Below are 22823 nucleotides of genomic sequence, written 5' to 3'. Positions count from 1 at the left end.
TACTAGACTTGATCAGTGGACACTTATTGCGCAGATGGTCGGGCGACCCGCAAGCAAAACATTTACGGGGTGTGACTGGTCGGCGAGGTGGAGGCCGAGTATTACTAAAGGAAGGTGGGGGTTCTTTCGCGACACGCAAGGAATCGGCGTATCTAACTCCTTCCGCTGAGACGGCCAATGCTTCAAGTTCAGAGAAAGTTTGCGGGCACGCCGCGAAACACAAATATGACCTATAGGATGGTGAGATACCTTCCTCAATGGCTTGTACAATCTGATCCTCAGGGAAGTGAAGAGCAAACACCCTAGTATAAAACTTAATGTCCTGTATGAAATCAGCCAAGTTTTCATCCAAGCATTGCACACGGTAATAGTACTTCTGAATCAGAGATGACCTCGCGCGGGCGGGAATAAAATTTGCAAGCAAGTGTGCATGAAAATCTTCAATAGATGACTGTTCAGCAATGGCTCTTACTATTTTGTCAGAGAGAATACCAATTGCATAAGGATAGATAATTTGCTAAATTTGACATGGAGAAAGAGAAAACACAAGGGCATGATCCTGAAATTCAACTAGAAATCTTAAAAATGAAATTACGTCACTGGTGGTATTAACGGAAAACTTGGAGATACCTCTGAGCAACATTGCCAATGGATGAGGCAAGCTACTAAATCCGGGTGACATAGTAAGTAAAGGTTTCAATGGCAAGGAAGTTAATTCAAAACGTACATTATTTAATGAGTTACGGCGTTCAGACTCGTCCAATGGGGCAGAGGTTGTTTGAGCAGCGATGGTTTTCCTATTTGCTTCTCCCTTAGGAGGCTCTTCCTCACTACCTACATTCACTGTGGTGGGTAGATCGCTTTTGGGAGGAACCTCCCCCGTTAACAATTGAGTGACCTTGCTAGACAATTCAGAAATATTTTCAAGCAGCGTACTAGCTTCCTTCCTCTGAACGTCATTCAACTTCAGAGACAACAGATCGTTAACTCTATTTGAAAAGTGATGTAGCCTGGCTTGCACACGCTTAATTTGATTAGGAGAAGGATCATTTTCATCAAAAAAACTAACTACAGAAGCTAGCCCAGTAATATTCTCGACGATCGTGGAAAGAGAGTCGTCAACTTCTTTCTCTCCCAAGGTGGGGATGGAAATGGGCAAATCAAGGGACTCTCTAAGCTTATTTGTGTCTACTGCAACCGTGCCTCCAGATTGCACATTTCTAATAGTTAATTCATAGATTAACTCCTCCTTGGGCAAATAGTTAAGATGGAGAACATCGCGAGGGCCGGGCATGATGACAGGACAATTTTGAAAAAATCAAAAAAATTCCAGCAACTGAGAAAATTGTTAGAGTTCGGAACAAAACAATGTTTAGCCGTCAAAAGGGGCTAAATTGAGACCCATTCAACCACGCTCTGCTACCACTTGTTACCGTGTTTTAGTGGTAGGTAGAGGTGAAAGAAGGTGCGGGCGTGAACGGGTCTCAAACTACGGAATCAAAGTTAATGTAAAATTTAACAAGGTTATATTTTCTTTTTAAAATAAAGAAATAACAAACATGGCAGGTACAGAGTAGCAAGTCAAAAGGGTAATTACAATATTTACAGAATTTGGGCTTCTAGCCCTGACTTCACAATGCTTGGGCAATCAGCCCAACCTTACTTCAAAATGAGTATTAACAGAGGGGCAGAAAACCCCATTCATGCTCAGGAGCACTTGCTCCAAATTACACCGAAAAGCCTCCACGAGGCATCCAAGACTCAATTTTCGAAAAAGAGCCACATGCTCTCAACTTTAAGCCTCTCAAAGGCCACACACAACTCCACCTTCAAGTTGTCCTCAGAGGGGTATACAGCCAACTTAAACAATAACAGAAAGAAATTTAACAAGAAACAAACTTTTGAAATAAACATTTTCTCCAAAAAAACAGTTCTTTCACTCCGCACTAGGGTGCACTATTGTTGATCTTCAGTAGTGTCCTCTAGAAGAGCAAGTTCACACTTCTTTCTACAAGCGAATCAAAAATACGTCGAAAATGACACAGTTCAAAAACTCTAAAATTTCCAGGTAGTGACATCTTCTGAGAAACTTGAAGATTAATACCGTCAATAAAGTTCAGACTTCCTCCAGCAGAGGAGTTTCAACTGGCGCACATTTTGAATTAGCGGCGTGGAGGTGTACCGCCCGGTACAATAATAATTATAATAATAATAATAATAATAATAATAATAATAATAATAATAATAATAATAATAATAATAATTCTCCGGCGACGATTCTATAAATACCTCAGAATATACATGCTCACGACACCACACTAGGCTGAAATTGAACTTCATACACCCGCAAAAATTGTTACAAATAACCTGAAATAGCAACATTTTGATATTAATAATAATAATCTAAACACATTAATACGACAAAAATACCCTACATAATTTGGCTGTGCCCTCGTGTCTAAATCTACGCCTCGCGCACCTATCTATATTCTATTAAGGAGATGTTTTAGATTCTACATAGTAATATGAGAACAATACTCACATTCAGCAACCCATCGTCACCCGTCAGAGGATGCGGCCATAGGAAGTTAGTAATCCATTCTACAACAATTTAGTTTCTTCATTTTTCTTGACGTATCCATATTGCTTAATAACTTCTTATAACTAACACAGATACACTTTCACACGATATTATCACTGTATCGATGATATAAAATACTAGAACACTAATCATTTAATATGTGCACATCCTATTTCGTGCTCAATCGCGAAAGATTGTTACTATCGCTTGTCGTCTTGGACGTCCCTTTTGCTACATTCACACGCAGCCAGCCTTCCCCTCGATCTTGACAAAAAACAGTTAAATATGAGGGTTGCGCTCGGCCTTGAAAGAGAGCTAGTCGGTGAAAGTGTAGGTTTCAAGAAGTATCTGCTCGCCAGCTGATTTAGTACAATAGAACAAGCAAAGTGTTCCCAAACCTGAAGTGGTCTCCTTGTATACTAGAATGTCTGATTCCCGGTACTAGTGAGCATAATAAGCCCGTATTACAACTGTGTTTCCGTTACTACGTAACTCAAGATCTCGTGTCGGTAATATGTAAAATTGACTGAGAGAGTATGTTTATCATTATTAAGTTCCCTGGTTTTCTTAAAAATCACTTTCATAGACACTTGGTGTGTCTAAAACTTAGCTTCGTACGAATACCTAGATAAATAAACTTTTTCTTTGTGGATATTCACAAATACGGAGCGCTGCCCGACACACGTCTAATAGTCACGACCCTTCTGAAGATGACTGAATGTTGAGAATCGGGGTTGCGTGGTGGTAAAGTCACTTCTCGGCTGAGGGATATATACTTTTTGATACACAAAATTCCCCGTCGGAGTTCGTCTCATAATAAAATGCTTCAGAGATAAAATGCATTACTCACTTAATTCCACAAACTGCATGTCATTATACTGGTACAGCGTGATCTCAAAATTGTTCGTAACTTTTTGTACAATACTGGTCGCGTTAGTTGGATTACTTCTTCTTACGCATTATCGAACCGACTTCATGTTGACGGGGACTGCACACCTGTGTTGCTACCCGAAATGTCAGCGCGCAATTATTATCTTCTGTTACCAATAATACATTGACTTCGTCCAAAAATTACTTGGTCAATACTAATGTCTTGCTGTCATAAAATCCATATTAATTATTAGCCTTAGCTGCCTCTGTGGATCCGTGGTAGAGTGTCGGGCTCCGAATCCCAAGATAGCGGGTTCAAACCCGACAGAGGTAGTCGGATTTTTGAAGGGCGGAAAAAAGTCCATTCGACACTCCATGTCGTACGATGTCGGCATGTAAAAGATCTCTGGTGATACATTTGGTATTTACCCGACAAAATTAATTAAATCTCAGCCATAGACGCCCAAGAGAGATCCGGTTTACTCTGTCTGCCATCTAGCGGACCTAGAGTAAAACGGAACGTCGAAATTGACGAGCAGACAGCCAGATGGCGTCAAATCGAAATGTCTGCACACGGTAGCTGAGGCCATACGATTATTATTATTATTATTATTATTATTATTATTATTATTATTATTATTATTATTATTATTATTATTATTATTATTATTATTAGCCTTGATTGCAGATGAATTAAATATTCTGCCCCGCTGATTTTAAAATTATTTGAATGGTGCAACCTGATTGGACCACTTATATTCGCTATTCATTTGTATGGACGAGTCCATTCCAAATCAAAGGGATTCTGGTAGTAAGATTCGTAGTTTTCTGTCTCACTCTTGCAATGGAATTTTCCGCTTCTACTGCGTAGTTCCAATTCTGACGCAACAGACCGTGTGTTAGTTGTTTGCGTTACAGAGATAATGTTTTCTTTCAGAAGAGAAAGGAAGCGTGGACTTTTGCTGATTCTTTGTTCATATACAATGGCCTCCTAAATATCCCATGATTTTATAATTTTCATAGCATACATGAATACGTCCGTGCAATATCAAATAAAATTTAATTAAATTTTCCAATCAGGCTCAAATGATGGGTGCACAATGTCGTTAAGGTTGTAGCAGTGAGGTTAGGGTCTGTCAAGGTGGTAGCACTGAGGTTAACCATGTTCACTTGTTCAAACTCCACGGCAAAACAAATGCACGTGGTTAAAGATGACAGCTGTCAAAAAAGCACGTGGATTTCATATTCCGCGCCCCTATGTGCATAAGGTCGTAGCAATTGAGGTTTGGCCCCGTCAAGATAGCAGCACTGAGGTTAGCGATGTTCTGTTGTCCTTAAAAGTGAGGTTAGGGTCCGTTTGACAGATGTCAAAAAGCATGTGGATTTTAAATTCCGCGCCGCTACGTGCATGAGGTGGTAGAAATGAGGTTTAGCCCCAGCAAGATGGCAGCACTGAAGTTAGCGATGCTCTCTTGTCCGAAGAAGTGAGGTTAGGTTCCTTCAAGATAACAGCTGTCAAAATGCACGTGGCCAAGCACGTGGGTTTGTTTAGAAACAATGTGACGTCACGGTCACGTGGTCATGGCGTCACGGGGTAAAGGACTGTGGGTGGGGTCAATGTGTTCGAGTGCTGACTCAGCAGAAAAATGCTGACGAGGTGGTCCAGAACTCATCTAGCCACTCTACCGACACCCGTAGTGGTCGAGCGCGATTTGAAAGTAATAAAATCTACATATTTTAGTACTGAATCCTTCGCTGAGGTGAATACTGACACTGCACATTACATTTAAGTACTAGTTCCGGTCGATTAGTGCTGATTTCACAGTTTGCTATCACTTGAAAGGATCACAGGCTGCCACAAGAACAAGGTGGTTCACACCAGGCCACGCTTGTCCCGTTGTCGCCCTAAGACCGTTCTGTGTCGTTGCAGCATAAAGCAAATGTTCATAACGTCACGATAAAGAAATAAAAAATCATTTCACTCAAAATTAACAGGTTTTGGAAAAGTTAAAAGTAACCAGTGCATGGAGCAAGTTCTCGATTAGTCCCACACAACGACTTCTGTAATACCTGAGAGGTCTCTATTTCTTATCCCATTGTGTTCCCTGAACTGACACAATGTTGGCACATTAGTACGCTACTCCGTTATGTCTGCCAGCCTGGCAAATGTATGGATCCGTTGGATGAATGAAACGGTCGTGTGTTCTTCATCCACGTGATACGCTGTTCACAGGCAGACATTCTTTTTTAGACCAATACAAATTTTAACCAAAGTACAGACAAAACTGACGATGGTACCATTACGAGTAAAATATAACATTTTGTGTCGTTCTTTAATATTCGGAAAAAACCGCTCCCTTGTGCTTTGGTTATTCTTTTATGTACCTTGTACAATTAATTTTCAGGCAAGGAGAAGATGGACCATAAGTGATATAGAGGGTTCAGAAAAGTGCATTGTTTTTCAAAAATCTATGTCTTATGAGAAAAAAATAAAAAACTAATTCATTGATGAATGCTGTCAAACAGATGTATTTTCTGGTTCAAAACAAAGTTACTGGAGGTAATGACACGACTCCCTTTCACGTGAACATACACATGGATAAAAGTGGGAAAGCCGATACGGGCCATGTTCACGAAGACATATGATGAATACACTGATGGCACATAACTGACAGACACGGATGAGAGTTGGAATATGAACTTGACGAGGCTCGGTGTAAAATTGATAGTGTTTGGTGTAACCGAAGCAAACAAAACTATGAGTGATAGCATTGACAAGAGGACATTAAATTTGCTGAGAATTCAACTACGGAAGAGATTAAAGACTGGCTCGGATTTTGGTGCTATGATGATCCACCACTGATGATAGTAGAGCGAACTGTTTCCCTTCAACCACAGAAAACTCAGAGAAAGTAGAAAGTAGATTTACTAGTTGAATTCTGTGAGCGTGATATGCTAGCACAAAGACTTCACATCTCCGGTTCCTTGAGTCCTTAGGGATGACCACCGACAGGTAGTTTTGCTGGAGTCATCGGTTCCAGAAGAGTTCTTGAGGGTCAGCGTCCTTTACGTAATACAGTACTGTGAGGGGGAACCCTCGCTCAACAAACCAAGGAAGATGAAACGAACATTCCAACAGCCAGTAACTTGTTCTCTCGAGATTCAAGAAGTCTGTGTGTTCTGCAGCAAACCTCAAGACAGCAAGGAATGTTTTAAGGGACGAAGGTAGAATGTTTTGTTCAAAACAGGATATTGGTTGCATCGCTTGAAACAATGTCATATGGCAATGTAGTATCATGTGTCATGTCTCTGGGAAAAGGTGATAATGTGTCGCAAGCTCTCACAAAAGACTCGGAAGGAGAATCAGAAAGAAGAGACGGATTAGAAGGAAACCCAGCAGTATCTTGAGTAACCAGACATGCCGACATGGAGCAAAGAAGTCCTTCTACAAACCCTGATGGTAAGGATTGCAGGGAACGACCAAGAACCCTTATTGATACTGGATTGCAACGGTCGTATTTGCCGAAGAAGATCTAAACACGTCAGTGTCCATATAATGGGAGCTCTGCAGGAATTGTGGGCTATTCTCTAGATGAAGATCAAGTGCTGTTGCCAGTAAAAAAGCGTTATAGTTGAAGCCAAACACTACCCAAAGTCCTCCCACTACAGGAATCTCTCACAGGGGACAATGGATATTTGAAGAAAAGCCTTCTTTACATCAGCAATCACACCAATTTTTTCCCCGTGGAACGTATTCGGAAGGACTGAAACAACTAAGGAAATACACTCCATCTACCAAATAAGACTCACCAATGTAGATGTAAAATATACGTGTGAGGTACCAGTTCTGGATCAAGTCATCATTTGTGGCATGATCCATGGAGTTCTGAAGGGGTCTTGGTTGAAGGAACTTTGAGAAAATAAAATATTTATTTCCAATTGTGGTGTGACAGGCCGGAGATCGAATTGCTGTCGGGTGCTGACACCTCTACCCACTGGAAGAGTGGACCTCTTGTTGTCAAAACTAGAGTTGGTTGCGTGGTTGAGGGGAGATAGTCAATGAATAGATTTTCGAACTCACTATCTCGCTGTTAACCTTGAACTCCTCTTTGGAAGTTGGACACACTAGGGATGAGCAACACAAAGGTGCCTTGGAAGCAGCAGGACTTGAACATTAATGGGAAGGCTCGCTACATATAGACTGGATCTGAAGACATTTCAGAGAATCGTGACATTGCTGAGAGAAGATGCACGACTACAACAGTCAAACTAATCCGTAGTTTAAGGAATGGGAGAAGGAAGGGTCATTACTCGCCACACAGAGGTATTTTCGAAGAAAGCTCCACGACTGCTGTTAGATCAGTGTTTGATGCCTCGTCCTTAAAGGACTGTCTAAAGAAGGGACCAAATTCGATTGAACATATTCCCCCAATTTTGACTAAGTTCCACGGGAAAATGATTGGTGTGATTGCCGATGTAAAGAAGGCTTTTCTTCAAATATCCATTGTCCCCTGTGAGAGATTCCTGTAGTGGGAGGACTTTGGGTAGTGTTTAGCTTCAACTATAATTCTTTTCTTCTGGCAACAGCACTTGATCTTCATCTAGAGAATAGCCCACAATTGCTGCAGAGCTCCCTTTATGTGGACACTTGAATCCACAAGACTGCTATCGACGGCAACATACCTCACTGAAAGGTGAGAGTAGTTGTCAGCAAGTTTCTTCTGTTCTCGGATTGCTGTGGTATCGAGACCACGATGTCATCTTTTGTAATATATCTGAGGGGGACATCACTCAGGAGAATTTTGTGGTCGGCCAAGAAGCTTTATCTGCTGCTGAAACTTGTCATGCAGAGCATTAAGGATTCGAAGATGTTCAAGGAATGGGAATCAGAAGTTCCTCGACATCTCACTGAATTATGGGATCCCCACACGTTTTGTGAGGCCTATGCAGCTGCTCTTTATTTAAGGGGTGGAGGACTAGGATCTGTATCAGCACAACTTGTGATGGCAAAGGCAAGAGTTGCGCCATTGAAGGACATCTCGATACCTAGACTGGAACTTCTGGCACGGTGTTAAGGGAAGTCTAAATTTGAATGTTCCTGAGTTCTGTTGCACTTCCTCCACTGCTTAACAATGGATAAGGAAGGAAGAGTCAACCATGGAGTGAAACAAATAAGATCACTAACTAGCCTGGAAGACTGGAGATGCATACCTGGGGAATATAACCCGACTGACCTCCCTTCAAGGGGTTGCCCTGTAGAATCGCTCATAAACTGCGGATGGTGAGAGAGACCTGCTTGGTTGAAAGCGGAAGAAAAGGACTCACCCAAGTCAGACACAGTTGCGGATTGGGAGGAAATTGACGATAAGAAAGGGACGATCACGTTAATGCTATATAGTTTAATTTGAAGACCCCTGCTACCTGAGACGGTTTGCAAGCTTTTTCCAGATTGCGAGAGTTGTGACTTGGAAAATGCGCGTCTACAGAGTGCTTCAAGGCGTAGAAGTTGCCAGTCTGGTGAGCTTTCTGTTTTGGGAATCAAAGAGGCTGAAAAAAGGTTACTACGCCTGGTTCAAATGGGAGTGACGGAAGAAGCTGACGATAAATTTTTGAAATCGTTCTGCACTTTTGTTGGTCCAGATGGTCTTCTGAGGTTGAAACAGGAGCTAACTCACTGGACTGGGTTGTTATCCATCAAGAAGGAAGTTCATTCCACCCAGTGCTGCATGGTGGAGAAGGTGGTGCAGGTGAAATTTTGAGGAGAAAGCTTGGATCTTATAGCCATTCTGTTGAAGCCGTGTTCAACTCCAGAGGGGATCCAGATGACTTGGTGCCATTGACGCCTGCAGTGTTCCTACTGGAGTTCCTCATCTTGACCACCTCACAAGACGAGGCAAGTATCTCCAGCGCTTGCGTTAAGACTTACGGAAAAGGTTCCGATATGAGCCTGTGGTGCAGTCACATGGATCATTAAATATTGGATGACAAGAAGAGGTTGGGGAAAGTTACAGTAATGTTTTCTGGTAAGGACGGCAAGGTCAGGATGGTTCAGCGAGAGATATGATCAGGCTGCACCTTCGGGAGATGATCGAATGAGAGCGAGTACGGGTAACGTGTGATGAAAACAAGAATGGGACACGAAGTGAAACAGGTCGTAACTCACGAAGATCGTGATGCTTTAACTGAAAAGGCAATGTTTTCTTTCTATTTTTGTATTTAAAATCAAAAGCGACGTTCTTTGACTCTCGCAAAAGAAACACTTTCCTGTGCTTTGGTTACATTTTTCTGTACCTTGTACAGTTAATGTTCAGGCAAAGAGATAGAGAGGGCTGATTGAGGTTCGTCTCATGAATAAAGCAAACTATTGCAGTCGAACGGGTAAATTCTCCGGTTCGAAACAACACTTTTCGTATTGTTGAAATAGATGGCACCAACTTAGCTGACGCCAAACGATTATTATGAAATTTAAAATATTGATTATATCAAATGTGGTGATGTGATTGCAGATTCTTCAAACAGAGCAGCGACTTGAACTATGGAAACTGCTTCACATTCCGTACGGAGCGGAGGACGGTCATACCTGGCAGAGAGTACGGTGAGTCGCTCCTTTATCAATGTTACAACTTAAGAAAGGCCTTGCTTGCTTGTGCTAGTCTGCATTTTTGTCCTCCTTACTTCTACCATTTCTTTACCCACTTCATTTCCTAAATTAATATTTCCTGCATCACCTCACTTGGTTCGACTGCACTCCATAAGCTTTCTTTTGGACTTACTTATTTTCTTCTTGTACTCCATTCAGCAATTTTACCAGATCTTCCGCAGCCTCGGATAAAATAACAATATCATCAGAAAATCTCAGAGTTTTCATGTTCTCTCCCTGGATTACAATTTTCTTTCCCAATTCCGCTTTCATTTCTTTCACCGCCTGTTCTGTATAAACATTGAAGAGGAAATCCTTGCCTTACTACTTTCGGGATCGCTGCCTCTTTCTCAAAGCCCGCGGTGTATTTCACTACAGACTGATTTTTGTTCAGATCGTAGATAATCCTTCTTTCTCGGTAACTGTTCCTGATCACTTGCAGAACCTGAAATAGCTTGGTTCAATCAACGTCACTGAATACCTACCATTTCTAGATCTATAAATGCCATATACATGGGCTTGTCTTTCTTAATTAGATCCTCTAAGATCAGACGTAAAGTCATGATTGCTTCACGTGTTTCCACATTTCTTCTGGAGCCAAATTTATTTTCTCCCAACTCAGTTTCAACTTGTCTATCTATTCTTCTGTCCATATTATTTCTTCAGGCATGAGATACTAAACTAATGATGTCGTGGTTTTCACACTTGTTAGCAGCGGCTTTCTTCGGAAACATTCTGCCGAAAATCGGATGGCATTTCTTGTTCAAACTTACAACTTACCATTGTCTCACTACATTGTTTACTACTCTATACAGTATAACATCCTTATCTGTTATTCCACATCTTTACTCATATCATTTATATACGAAGACCATCCAGAAAGTGGTACCCGTTTGCGCAACAAAGACACAGGAGTAAATATTAACAGATATACATATTTTTATTGGAAAGAGCATACTTTACACTACTTCTCCACATAATCTCCAAGCAAATTTAGGTATTTGTCATAACGTGGGACGAGTTTTTGTATTCCAACGTCATAGTCCTCCGCCGCCAGCGTATTGAGATATGTAGTCACGACTCATTTAAGTTCTTCATCGCTGTCAAATATTTTTCCCACCAGAATGTCTTTAAGCTTCGTAAAGAGATGAAAATCGAAAGGGGCCAAGTCCGGATACCACTTTCCGGACTATACGGGGGATGGTCGAAGGTTTCCCACTTGAATTGCTGCAAAAGTTGTTGTGTTATCGCAGCTGCATGAGGCCTGGCATTAGTCCACTGCACTCAGCAGTTGGTCTGTAATGACAGATGGTCTCCCTGAACGCTCCTTGTCTACTGCACTCAGCAGTTGGTCTGTAATGGCAGATGGTCTCCCTGAACGCTCCTTGTCTACTGCACTCAGCAGTTGGTCTGTCATGGCAGATGGCCTCCCTGAACGCTCCTTGTCTACTGCACTCAGCAGTTGGTCTGTAATGACAGATGGTCTCCCTGAACGCTCCTTGTCTACTGCACTCAGGAGTTGGTCTGTAATGGCAGATGGTCTCACTGAACGCTCCTTGTCTACTGCACTCAGCAGTTGGTCTGTAATGACAGATGGCCTCACTGAACGCTCCTTGTCCACTGCACTCAGCAGATGGTCTCCCTGAACGCTCCTTGTCTACTGCACTCAGCAGTTGGTCTGTAATGACAGATGGTCTCCCTGAACGCTCCTTGTCTACTGCACTCAGCAGTTGGTCTGTAATGACAGATGGTCTCAGTGAACGCTCCTTGTCTACTGCACTCAGCAGTTGGTCTGTAATGGCAGATGGCCTCACTGAACGCTCCTTGTCTACTGCACTCAGCAGATGGTCTGTAATGGCAGATGGCCTCACTGAACGCTCCTTGTCTACTGCACTCAGCAGATGGTCTGTCATGACAGATGGTCTCACTGAACGCTCCTTGTCTACTGCACTCAGCAGTTGGTCTGTAATGGCAGATGGTCTCACTGAACGCTCCTTGTCTACTGCACTCGGCAGATGGTCTCACTGAACGCTCCTTGTCTACTGCACTCAGCCGTTGGTCTGTAATGACAGATGGTCTCACTGAACGCTCCTTGTCTACTGCACTCAGCAGTTGGTCTCCCTGAACGCTCCTTGTCTACTGCACTCAGCAGTTGGTCTGTAATGGCAGATGGTCTCACTGAACGCTCCTTGTCTACTGCACTCAGCAGTTGGTCTGTAATGACAGATGGTCTCACTGAACGCTCCTTGTCTACTGCACTCAGCAGATGGTCTCACTGAACGCTCCTTGTCTACTGCACTCAGCAGTTGGTCTGTAATGACAGATGGCCTCACTGAACGCTCCTTGTCTACTGCACTCAGCAGTTGGTCTCACTGAACGCTCCTTGTCTACTGCACTCAGCAGTTGGTCTGTAATGACAGATGGCCTCACTGAACGCTCCTTGTCTACTGCACTCAGCAGATGGTCTGTAATGGCAGATGGCCTCACTGAACGCTCCTTGTCTACTGCACTCAGCAGATGGTCTCACTGAACGCTCCTTGTCTACTGCACTCAGCAGTTGGTCTGTAATGGCAGATGGCCTCACTGAACGCTCCTTGTCTACTGCACTCAGCAGATGGTCTCACTGAACGCTCCTTGTCTACTGCACTCAGCAGATGGTCTGTCATGACAGATGGTCTCACTGAACGCTCCTTGTCTACTGCACTCAGCAGTTGGTCTGTAATGGCAGATGGTCTCACTGAACGCTCCTTGTCTACTGCACTCGGCAGATGGTCTCACTGAACGCTCCTTGTCTACTGCACTCAGCCGTTGGTCTGTAATGACAGATGGTCTCACTGAACGCTCCTTGTCTACTGCACTCAGCAGTTGGTCTCCCTGAACGCTCCTTGTCTACTGCACTCAGCAGTTGGTCTGTAATGGCAGATGGTCTCACTGAACGCTCCTTGTCTACTGCACTCAGCAGTTGGTCTGTAATGACAGATGGTCTCACTGAACGCTCCTTGTCTACTGCACTCAGCAGTTGGTCTCCCTGAACGCTCCTTGTCTACTGCACTCAGCAGTTGGTCTGTAATGACAGATGGTCTCACTGAACGCTCCTTGTCTACTGCACTCAGCAGTTGGTCTGTAATGACAGATGGCCTCAGTGAACGCTCCTCGTCCACTGCACTCAGCAGTTGGTCTGTAATGACAGATGGCCTCAGTGAACGCTCCTTGTCTACTGCACTCAGCAGATGGTCTGTAATGGCAGATGGTCTCACTGAACGCTCCTTGTCTACTGCACTCAGCCGTTGGTCTGTAATGACAGATGGTCTCACTGAACGCTCCTTGTCTACTGCACTCAGCAGTTGGTCTCCCTGAACGCTCCTTGTCTACTGCACTCAGCAGTTGGTCTGTAATGACAGATGGTCTCACTGAACGCTCCTTGTCTACTGCACTCAGCAGTTGGTCTGTAATGACAGATGGTCTCACTGAACGCTCCTTGTCTACTGCACTCAGCAGATGGTCTGTCATGACAGATGGTCTCACTGAACGCTCCTTGTCTACTGCACTCAGCAGTTGGTCTCCCTGAACGCTCCTTGTCTACTGCACTCAGCAGTTGGTCTGTAATGACAGATGGTCTCACTGAACGCTCCTTGTCTACTGCACTCAGCAGTTGGTCTCCCTGAACGCTCCTTGTCTACTGCACTCAGCAGTTGGTCTGTAATGGCAGATGGTCTCACTGAACGCTCCTTGTCTACTGCACTCAGCAGTTGGTCTGTAATGACAGATGGTCTCACTGAACGCTCCTTGTCTACTGCACTCAGCAGTTGGTCTCCCTGAACGCTCCTTGTCTACTGCACTCAGCAGTTGGTCTGTAATGACAGATGGTCTCACTGAACGCTCCTTGTCTACTGCACTCAGCAGTTGGTCTGTAATGACAGATGGCCTCAGTGAACGCTCCTCGTCCACTGCACTCAGCAGTTGGTCTGTAATGACAGATGGCCTCAGTGAACGCTCCTTGTCTACTGCACTCAGCAGATGGTCTGTAATGGCAGATGGTCTCACTGAACGCTCCTTGTCTACTGCACTCAGCCGTTGGTCTGTAATGACAGATGGTCTCACTGAACGCTCCTTGTCTACTGCACTCAGCAGTTGGTCTCCCTGAACGCTCCTTGTCTACTGCACTCAGCAGTTGGTCTGTAATGACAGATGGTCTCACTGAACGCTCCTTGTCTACTGCACTCAGCAGTTGGTCTGTAATGACAGATGGCCTCACTGAACGCTCCTTGTCTACTGCACTCAGCAGTTGGTCTCACTGAACGCTCCTTGTCTACTGCACTCAGCAGTTGGTCTGTCATGACAGATGGTCTCACTGAACGCTCCTTGTCTACTGCACTCAGCAGTTGGTCTCCCTGAACGCTCCTTGTCTACGGCACTCAGCAGTTGGTCTGTCATGACAGATGGTCTCACTGAACGCTCCTTGTCTACTGCACTCAGCAGATGGTCTGTCATGACAGATGGTCTCACTGAACGCTCCTTGTCTACTGCACTCGGCAGATGGTCTCACTGAACGCTCCTTGTCTACTGCACTCAGCAGTTGGTCTGTAATGACAGATGGCCTCAGTGAACGCTCCTTGTCTACTGCACTCAGCAGTTGGTCTGTAATGACAGATGGTCTCACTGAACGCTCCTTGTCTACTGCACTCAGCAGTTGGTCTGTAATGACAGATGGTCTCAGTGAACGCTCCTTGTCTACTGCACTCAGCAGTTGGTCTGTAATGACAGATGGTCTCAGTGAACGCTCCTTGTCTACTGCACTCAGCAGTTGGTCTGTAATGACAGATGGTCTCAGTGAACGCACCTTGTCTACTGCACTCAGCAGTTGGTCTGTAATGACAGATGGCCTCACTGAACGCTCCTTGTCTACTGCACTCAGCAGTTGGTCTGTAATGACAGATGGTCTCACTGAACGCTCCTTGTCTACTGCACTCAGCAGTTGGTCTGTAATGACAGATGGTCTCAGTGAACGCTCCTTGTCTACTGCACTCAGCAGTTGGTCTGTAATGGCAGATGGTCTCAGTGAACGCTCCTTGTCTACTGCACTCAGCAGTTGGTCTGTAATGACAGATGGCCTCAGTGAACGCTCCTTGTCTACTGCACTCAGCAGTTGGTCTGTAATGACAGATGGTCTCCCTGAACGCTCCTTGTCTACTGCACTCAGCAGTTGGTCTGTAATGGCAGATGGCCTCAGTGAACGCTCCTTGTCTACTGCACTCAGCAGTTGGTCTGTAATGACAGATGGTCTCAGTGAACGCACCTTGTCTACTGCACTCAGCAGTTGGTCTGTAATGGCAGATGGTCTCACTGAACGCTCCTTGTCTACTGCACTCAGCAGTTGGTCTGTAATGACAGATGGTCTCAGTGAACGCACCTTGTCTACTGCACTCAGCAGTTGGTCTGTAATGACAGATGGTCTCAGTGAACGCTCCTTGTCTACTGCACTCAGCAGTTGGTCTGTAATGGCAGATGGCCTCAGTGAACGCTCCTTGTCTACTGCACTCAGCAGTTGGTCTGTAATGGCAGATGGTCTCACTGAACGCTCCTTGTCCACTGCACTCAGCAGTTGGTCTGTAATGACAGATGGTCTCCCTGAACGCTCCTTGTCTACTGCACTCAGCAGTTGGTCTCCCTGAACGCTCCTTGTCTACTGCACTCAGCAGTTGGTCTGTAATGGCAGATGGTCTCACTGAACGCTCCTTGTCTACTGCACTCAGCAGTTGGTCTGTAATGACAGATGGTCTCCCTGAACGCTCCTTGTCTACTGCACTCAGCAGTTGGTCTCCCTGAACGCTCCTTGTCTACTGCACTCAGCAGATGGTCTGTAATGGCAGATGGTCTCACTGAACGCTCCTTGTCTACTGCACTCAGCAGTTGGTCTGTAATGGCAGATGGTCTCCCTGAACGCTCCTTGTCTACTGCACTCAGCAGTTGTCTGTAATGGCAGATGGTCTCCCTGAACGCTCCTTGTCTACGGCACTCAGCAGATGGTCTGTAATGACAGATGGCCTCAGTGAACGCTCCTTGTCTACTGCACTCAGCAGTTGGTCTGTAATGGCAGATGGTCTCCCTGAACGCTCCTTGTCTACTGCACTCAGCAGTTGGTCTGTAATGGCAGATGGTCTCCCTGAACGCTCCTTGTCTACGGCACTCAGCAGATGGTCTGTAATGACAGATGGCCTCAGTGAACGCTCCTTGTCTACTGCACTCAGCAGTTGGTCTGTAATGACAGATGGTCTCAGTGAACGCTCCTTGTCCACTGCACTCAGGAGTTGGTCTGTAATGGCAGATGGTCTCAGTGAACGCTCCTTGTCTACTGCACTCAGCAGTTGGTCTCACTGAACGCTCCTTGTCTACTGCACTCAGCAGATGGTCTGTAATGGCAGATGGTCTCAGTGAACGCTCCTTGTCTACGGCACTCAGCAGTTGGTCTGTAATGGCAGATGGCCTCCCTGAACGCTCCTTGTCTACTGCACTCAGCAGTTGGTCTGTAATGACAGATGGTCTCACTGAACGCTCCTTGTCTACTGCACTCAGCAGTTGGTCTCCCTGAACGCTCCTTGTCTACTGCACTCAGCAGATGGTCTGTAATGGCAGATGGTCTCACTGAACGCTCCTTGTCTACTGCACTCAGCAGTTGGTCTGTAATGACAGATGGTCTCAGTGAACGCACCTTGTCTACTGCACTCAGCAGTTGTCTGTAATGGCAGATGGTCTCACTGAACGCTCCTTGTCTACTGCACTCAGCAGTTGGTCTCACTGAACGCTCCTTGTCCACTGCACTCAGGAGTTGGTCTCCCTGAACGCTCCTTGTCTACTGCACTCAGCAGTTGGTCTGTAATGACAGATGGCCTCAGTGAACGCACCTTGTCTACTGCACTCAGCAGTTGGTCTGTAATGGCAGATGGCCTCAGTGAACGCACCTTGTCTACTGCACTCAGCAGTTGGTCTGTAATGACAGATGGCCTCAGTGAACGCTCCTTGTCTACTGCACTCTGCAGTTGGTCTGTCATGGCAGATGGCCTCCCTGAACGCTCCTTGTCTACTGCACTCAGCAGTTGGTCTGTAATGGCAGATGGCCTCCCTGAACGCTCCTTGTCTACTGCACTCAGGAGTTGGTCTGTAATGGCAGATGGTCTCACTGAACGCTCCTTGTCTACTGCACTCAGCAGTTGGTCTGTAATGACAGATGGTCTCAGTGAACGCTCCTTGTCTACTGCACTCAGCAGTTGGTCTGTAATGACAGATGGTCTCACTGAACGCTCCTTGTCTACTGCACTCAGCAGTTGGTCTGTAATGACAGATGGTCTCAGTGAACGCTCCTTGTCTACTGCACTCAGCAGTTGGTCTGTAATGACAGATGGTCTCACTGAACGCTCCTTGTCTACTGCACTCAGCAGTTGGTCTCACTGAACGCTCCTTGTCTACGGCACTCAGCAGTTGGTCTCACTGAACGCTCCTTGTCTACTGCACTCAGCAGTTGGTCTGTAATGACAGATGGCCTCAGTGAACGCACCTTGTCTACTGCACTCAGCAGTTGGTCTGTAATGACAGATGGTCTCAGTGAACGCACCTTGTCTACTGCACTCAGCAGTTGGTCTGTAATGACAGATGGTCTCAGTGAACGCTCCTTGTCTACTGCACTCAGCAGTTGGTCTCCCTGAACGCTCCTTGTCTACTGCACTCAGCAGTTGGTCTCACTGAACGCTCCTTGTCTACTGCACTCAGCAGTTGGTCTGTAATGACAGATGGCCTCACTGAACGCTCCTTGTCTACTGCACTCAGCAGTTGGTCTCACTGAACGCTCCTTGTCTACTGCACTCAGCAGTTGGTCTGTAATGACAGATGGTCTCAGTGAACGCACCTTGTCTACTGCACTCAGCAGTTGGTCTGTAATGACAGATGGCCTCAGTGAACGCACCTTGTCTACTGCACTCAGCAGATGGTCTGTCATGACAGATGGCCTCAGTGAACGCACCTTGTCTACTGCACTCAGCAGATGGTCTGTAATGACAGATGGTCTCACTGAACGCTCCTTGTCTACTGCACTCAGCAGTTGGTCTGTAATGACAGATGGCCTCAGTGAACGCTCCTTGTCTACTGCACTCAGCAGTTGGTCTCACTGAACGCTCCTTGTCTACGGCACTCAGCAGTTGGTCTCACTGAACGCTCCTTGTCTACTGCACTCAGCAGATGGTCTCACTGAACGCTCCTTGTCTACTGCACTCAGCAGTTGGTCTGTAATGGCAGATGGTCTCACTGAACGCTCCTTGACTACGGCACTCAGCAGATGGTCTCACTGAACGCTCCTTGTCTACTGCACTCAGCAGATGGTCTCACTGAACGCTCCTTGTCTACGGCACTCAGCAGTTGGTCTCACTGAACGCTCCTTGTCTACGGCACTCAGCAGTTGGTCTCACTGAACGCTCCTTGTCTACGGCACTCAGCAGTTGGTCTCACTGAACGCTCCTTGTCTACGGCACTCAGCAGTTGGTCTCACTGAACGCTCCTTGTCTACTGCACTCAGCAGATGGTCTCACTGAACGCTCCTTGTCTACTGCACTCAGCAGTTGGTCTGTAATGACAGATGGTCTCACTGAACGCTCCTTGACTACGGCACTCAGCAGTTGGTCTCACTGAACGCTCCTTGTCTACTGCACTCAGCAGATGGTCTCACTGAACGCTCCTTGTCTACTGCACTCAGCAGTTGGTCTGTAATGGCAGATGGTCTCACTGAACGCTCCTTGACTACGGCACTCAGCAGATGGTCTCACTGAACGCTCCTTGTCTACTGCACTCAGCAGATGGTCTCACTGAACGCTCCTTGTCTACGGCACTCAGCAGTTGGTCTCACTGAACGCTCCTTGTCTACGGCACTCAGCAGTTGGTCTCACTGAACGCTCCTTGTCTACGGCACTCAGCAGTTGGTCTCACTGAACGCTCCTTGTCTACGGCACTCAGCAGTTGGTCTCACTGAACGCTCCTTGTCTACTGCACTCAGCAGATGGTCTCACTGAACGCTCCTTGTCTACTGCACTCAGCAGTTGGTCTGTAATGACAGATGGTCTCACTGAACGCTCCTTGTCTACTGCACTCAGCAGTTGGTCTGTAATGACAGATGGTCTCCCTGAACGCTCCTTGTCTACGGCACTCAGCAGTTGGTCTGTAATGACAGATGGTCTCACTGAACGCTCCTTGTCTACTGCACTCAGCAGTTGGTCTGTAATGACAGATGGTCTCACTGAACACTCCTTGTCTACTGCACTCAGCAGTTGGTCTGTAATGACAGATGGTCTCACTGAACGCTCCTTGTCTACTGCACTCAGCAGTTGGTCTCACTGAACGCTCCTTGTCTACTGCACTCAGCAGTTGGTCTGTAATGACAGATGGTCTCAGTGAACGCACCTTGTCTACTGCACTCAGCAGTTGGTCTGTAATGACAGATGGTCTCACTGAACACTCCTTGTCTACTGCACTCAGCAGTTGGTCTGTAATGACAGATGGTCTCAGTGAACGCTCCTTGTCTACTGCACTCAGCAGTTGGTCTCCCTGAACGCTCCTTGTCTACTGCACTCAGCAGTTGGTCTGTAATGACAGATGGCCTCAGTGAACGCTCCTTGTCTACTGCACTCAGCAGTTGGTCTGTCATGGCAGATGGTCTCAGTGAACGCTCCTTGTCTACTGCACTCAGCAGTTGGTCTGTAATGACAGATGGCCTCAGTGAACGCTCCTTGTCTACTGCACTCAGCAGTTGGTCTGTAATGACAGATGGTCTCAGTGAACGCACCTTGTCTACTGCACTCAGCAGTTGGTCTGTAATGACAGATGGTCTCAGTGAACGCTCCTTGTCTACTGCACTCAGCAGTTGGTCTGTAATGACAGATGGTCTCACTGAACGCTCCTTGTCTACTGCACTCAGCAGTTGGTCTGTAATGACAGATGGCCTCAGTGAACGCTCCTTGTCTACGGCACTCAGCAGTTGGTCTGTAATGACAGATGGTCTCACTGAACGCTCCTTGTCTACTGCACTCAGCAGTTGGTCTGTAATGACAGATGGTCTCACTGAACGCTCCTTGTCTACTGCACTCAGCAGTTGGTCTGTAATGACAGATGGCCTCAGTGAACGCTCCTTGTCTACTGCACTCAGCAGTTGGTCTGTAATGACAGATGGTCTCAGTGAACGCTCCTTGTCTACTGCACTCAGCAGTTGGTCTGTAATGACAGATGGTCTCACTGAACGCTCCTTGTCTACTGCACTCAGCAGTTGGTCTGTAATGACAGATGGTCTCACTGAACGCTCCTTGTCTACTGCACTCAGCAGTTGGTCTCACTGAACGCTCCTTGTCTACTGCACTCAGCAGTTGGTCTGTAATGACAGATGGTCTCAGTGAACGCTCCTTGTCTACGGCACTCAGCAGTTGGTCTGTAATGACAGATGGTCTCACTGAACGCTCCTTGTCTACGGCACTCAGCAGTTGGTCTGTAATGACAGATGGTCTCAGTGAACGCTCCTTGTCTACTGCACTCAGCAGTTGGTCTGTAATGACAGATGGTCTCACTGAACGCTCCTTGTCTACTGCACTCAGCAGTTGGTCTGTAATGACAGATGGTCTCAGTGAACGCTCCTTGTCTACTGCACTCAGCAGTTGGTCTCAGTGAACGCTCCTTGTCTACTGCACTCAGCAGTTGGTCTCAGTGAACGCTCCTTGTCTACGGCACTCAGCAGATGGTCTGTAATGGCAGATGGCCTCCCTGAACGCTCCTTGTCTACTGCACTCAGCAGTTGGTCTCCCTGAACGCTCCTTGTCTACTGCACTCAGCAGTTGGTCTCAGTGAACGCTCCTTGTCTACTGCACTCAGCAGTTGGTCTGTAATGACAGATGGCCTCAGTGAACGCTCCTTGTCTACTGCACTCAGCAGTTGGTCTCACTGAACGCTCCTTGTCTACTGCACTCAGCAGTTGGTCTGTAATGACAGATGGTCTCACTGAACGCTCCTTGTCCACTGCACTCAGCAGTTGGTCTGTAATGACAGATGGTCTCAGTGAACGCACCTTGTCTACTGCACTCAGCAGTTGGTCTGTAATGACAGATGGTCTCAGTGAACGCTCCTTGTCTACTGCACTCAGCAGTTGGTCTGTAATGACAGATGGCCTCAGTGAACGCACCTTGTCTACTGCACTCAGCAGTTGGTCTGTAATGACAGATGGCCTCAGTGAACGCACCTTGTCTACTGCACTCAGCAGTTGGTCTCACTGAACGCTCCTTGTCTACTGCACTCAGCAGTTGGTCTGTAATGACAGATGGTCTCAGTGAACGCACCTTGTCTACTGCACTCAGCAGTTGGTCTGTAATGACAGATGGTCTCACTGAACGCTCCTTGTCCACTGCACTCAGCAGTTGGTCTGTAATGACAGATGGCCTCAGTGAACGCTCCTTGTCTACTGCACTCAGCAGTTGGTCTGTCATGGCAGATGGTCTCACTGAACGCTCCTTGTCTACTGCACTCAGCAGTTGGTCTGTAATGACAGATGGTCTCACTGAACGCTCCTTGTCTACTGCACTCAGCAGTTGGTCTGTAATGACAGATGGTCTCACTGAACGCTCCTTGTCTACTGCACTCAGCAGTTGGTCTGTAATGACAGATGGTCTCACTGAACGCTCCTTGTCTACTGCACTCAGCAGTTGGTCTGTAATGACATCACTGAACGCTCCTTGTCTACTGCACTCAGCAGTTGGTCTGTAATGACAGATGGTCTCACTGAACGCTCCTTGTCTACTGCACTCAGCAGTTGGTCTGTAATGACAGATGGTCTCACTGAACGCTCCTTGTCTACTGCACTCAGCAGTTGGTCTGTAATGACAGATGGTCTCACTGAACGCTCCTTGTCTACTGCACTCAGCGGATGGTCTCACTGAACGCTCCTTGTCTACTGCACTCAGCAGTTGGTCTCCCTGAACGCTCCTTGTCTACTGCACTCAGCAGTTGGCCTCCCTGAACGCTCCTCGTCTACTGCACTCAGCAGTTGGTCTGTCATGGCAGATGGTCTCACTGAACGCTCCTTGTCTACTGCACTCAGCAGTTGGTCTCCCTGAACGCTCCTTGTCTACTGCACTCAGCAGTTGGTCTGTCATGGCAGATGGTCTCACTGAACGCTCCTTGTCTACTGCACTCAGCAGTTGGTCTGTCATGGCAGATGGCCTCCCTGAACGCTCCTTGTCTACTGCACTCAGCAGTTGGTCTGTCATGGCAGATGGCCTCCCTGAACGCTCCTTGTCTACTGCACTCAGCAGTTGGTCTGTAATGACAGATGGTCTCCCTGAACGCTCCTTGTCTACTGCACTCAGCAGTTGGTCTGTCATGGCAGATGGCCTCCCTGAACGCTCCTCGTCGTGTGTATTCCCCCTCCCCAGGTTGAAGTTCCGACATCAGCGCCGAACAGACGAATCATCCACCACATTGTCCCCAAACACCTCCGTTAATTGGCGATGAATATCACAAGGTTGGACGTTTCGTGCATTAAGAAATTTCATCACGGCCCTCACATCACAACTGGCGGGGTTCTCAATTTGTTTAAACAGTTTAAACGATCACAGACACAACACAGGCAATGCTATCGTCACGCAACCTCGCACAGAGCAGGCAGACAAGCTACTGACGCGGTCTGACCTTGCCCAGCAGCACCCGACTCGTCAG

At 46.5% G+C, this 22823-nt stretch overlaps 1 protein-coding gene across 1 annotated transcript in view; it reads left to right on the top strand.

The window, feature by feature from the left end:
* LOC136866886 (amiloride-sensitive sodium channel subunit alpha-like) overlaps nucleotides 1-22823 on the top strand; it is a 547990-nt gene that overhangs the window by 102632 nt on the left and 422535 nt on the right. The window contains exon 2 of the mRNA XM_067143979.2: nucleotides 9958-10046. Within this exon, the coding sequence (XP_067000080.2) occupies nucleotides 9958-10046 (89 nt within the window). The remainder of the gene's footprint in view (nucleotides 1-9957; nucleotides 10047-22823) is intronic.

This window comes from Anabrus simplex, chromosome 3, assembly GCF_040414725.1.
Source record: "Anabrus simplex isolate iqAnaSimp1 chromosome 3, ASM4041472v1, whole genome shotgun sequence".
NCBI lineage: Eukaryota > Metazoa > Arthropoda > Insecta > Orthoptera > Tettigoniidae > Anabrus > Anabrus simplex.
The sequence above is the reverse complement of the archived record's forward strand: the minus strand, read 5'-3'. Positions and strand labels throughout refer to the sequence as shown.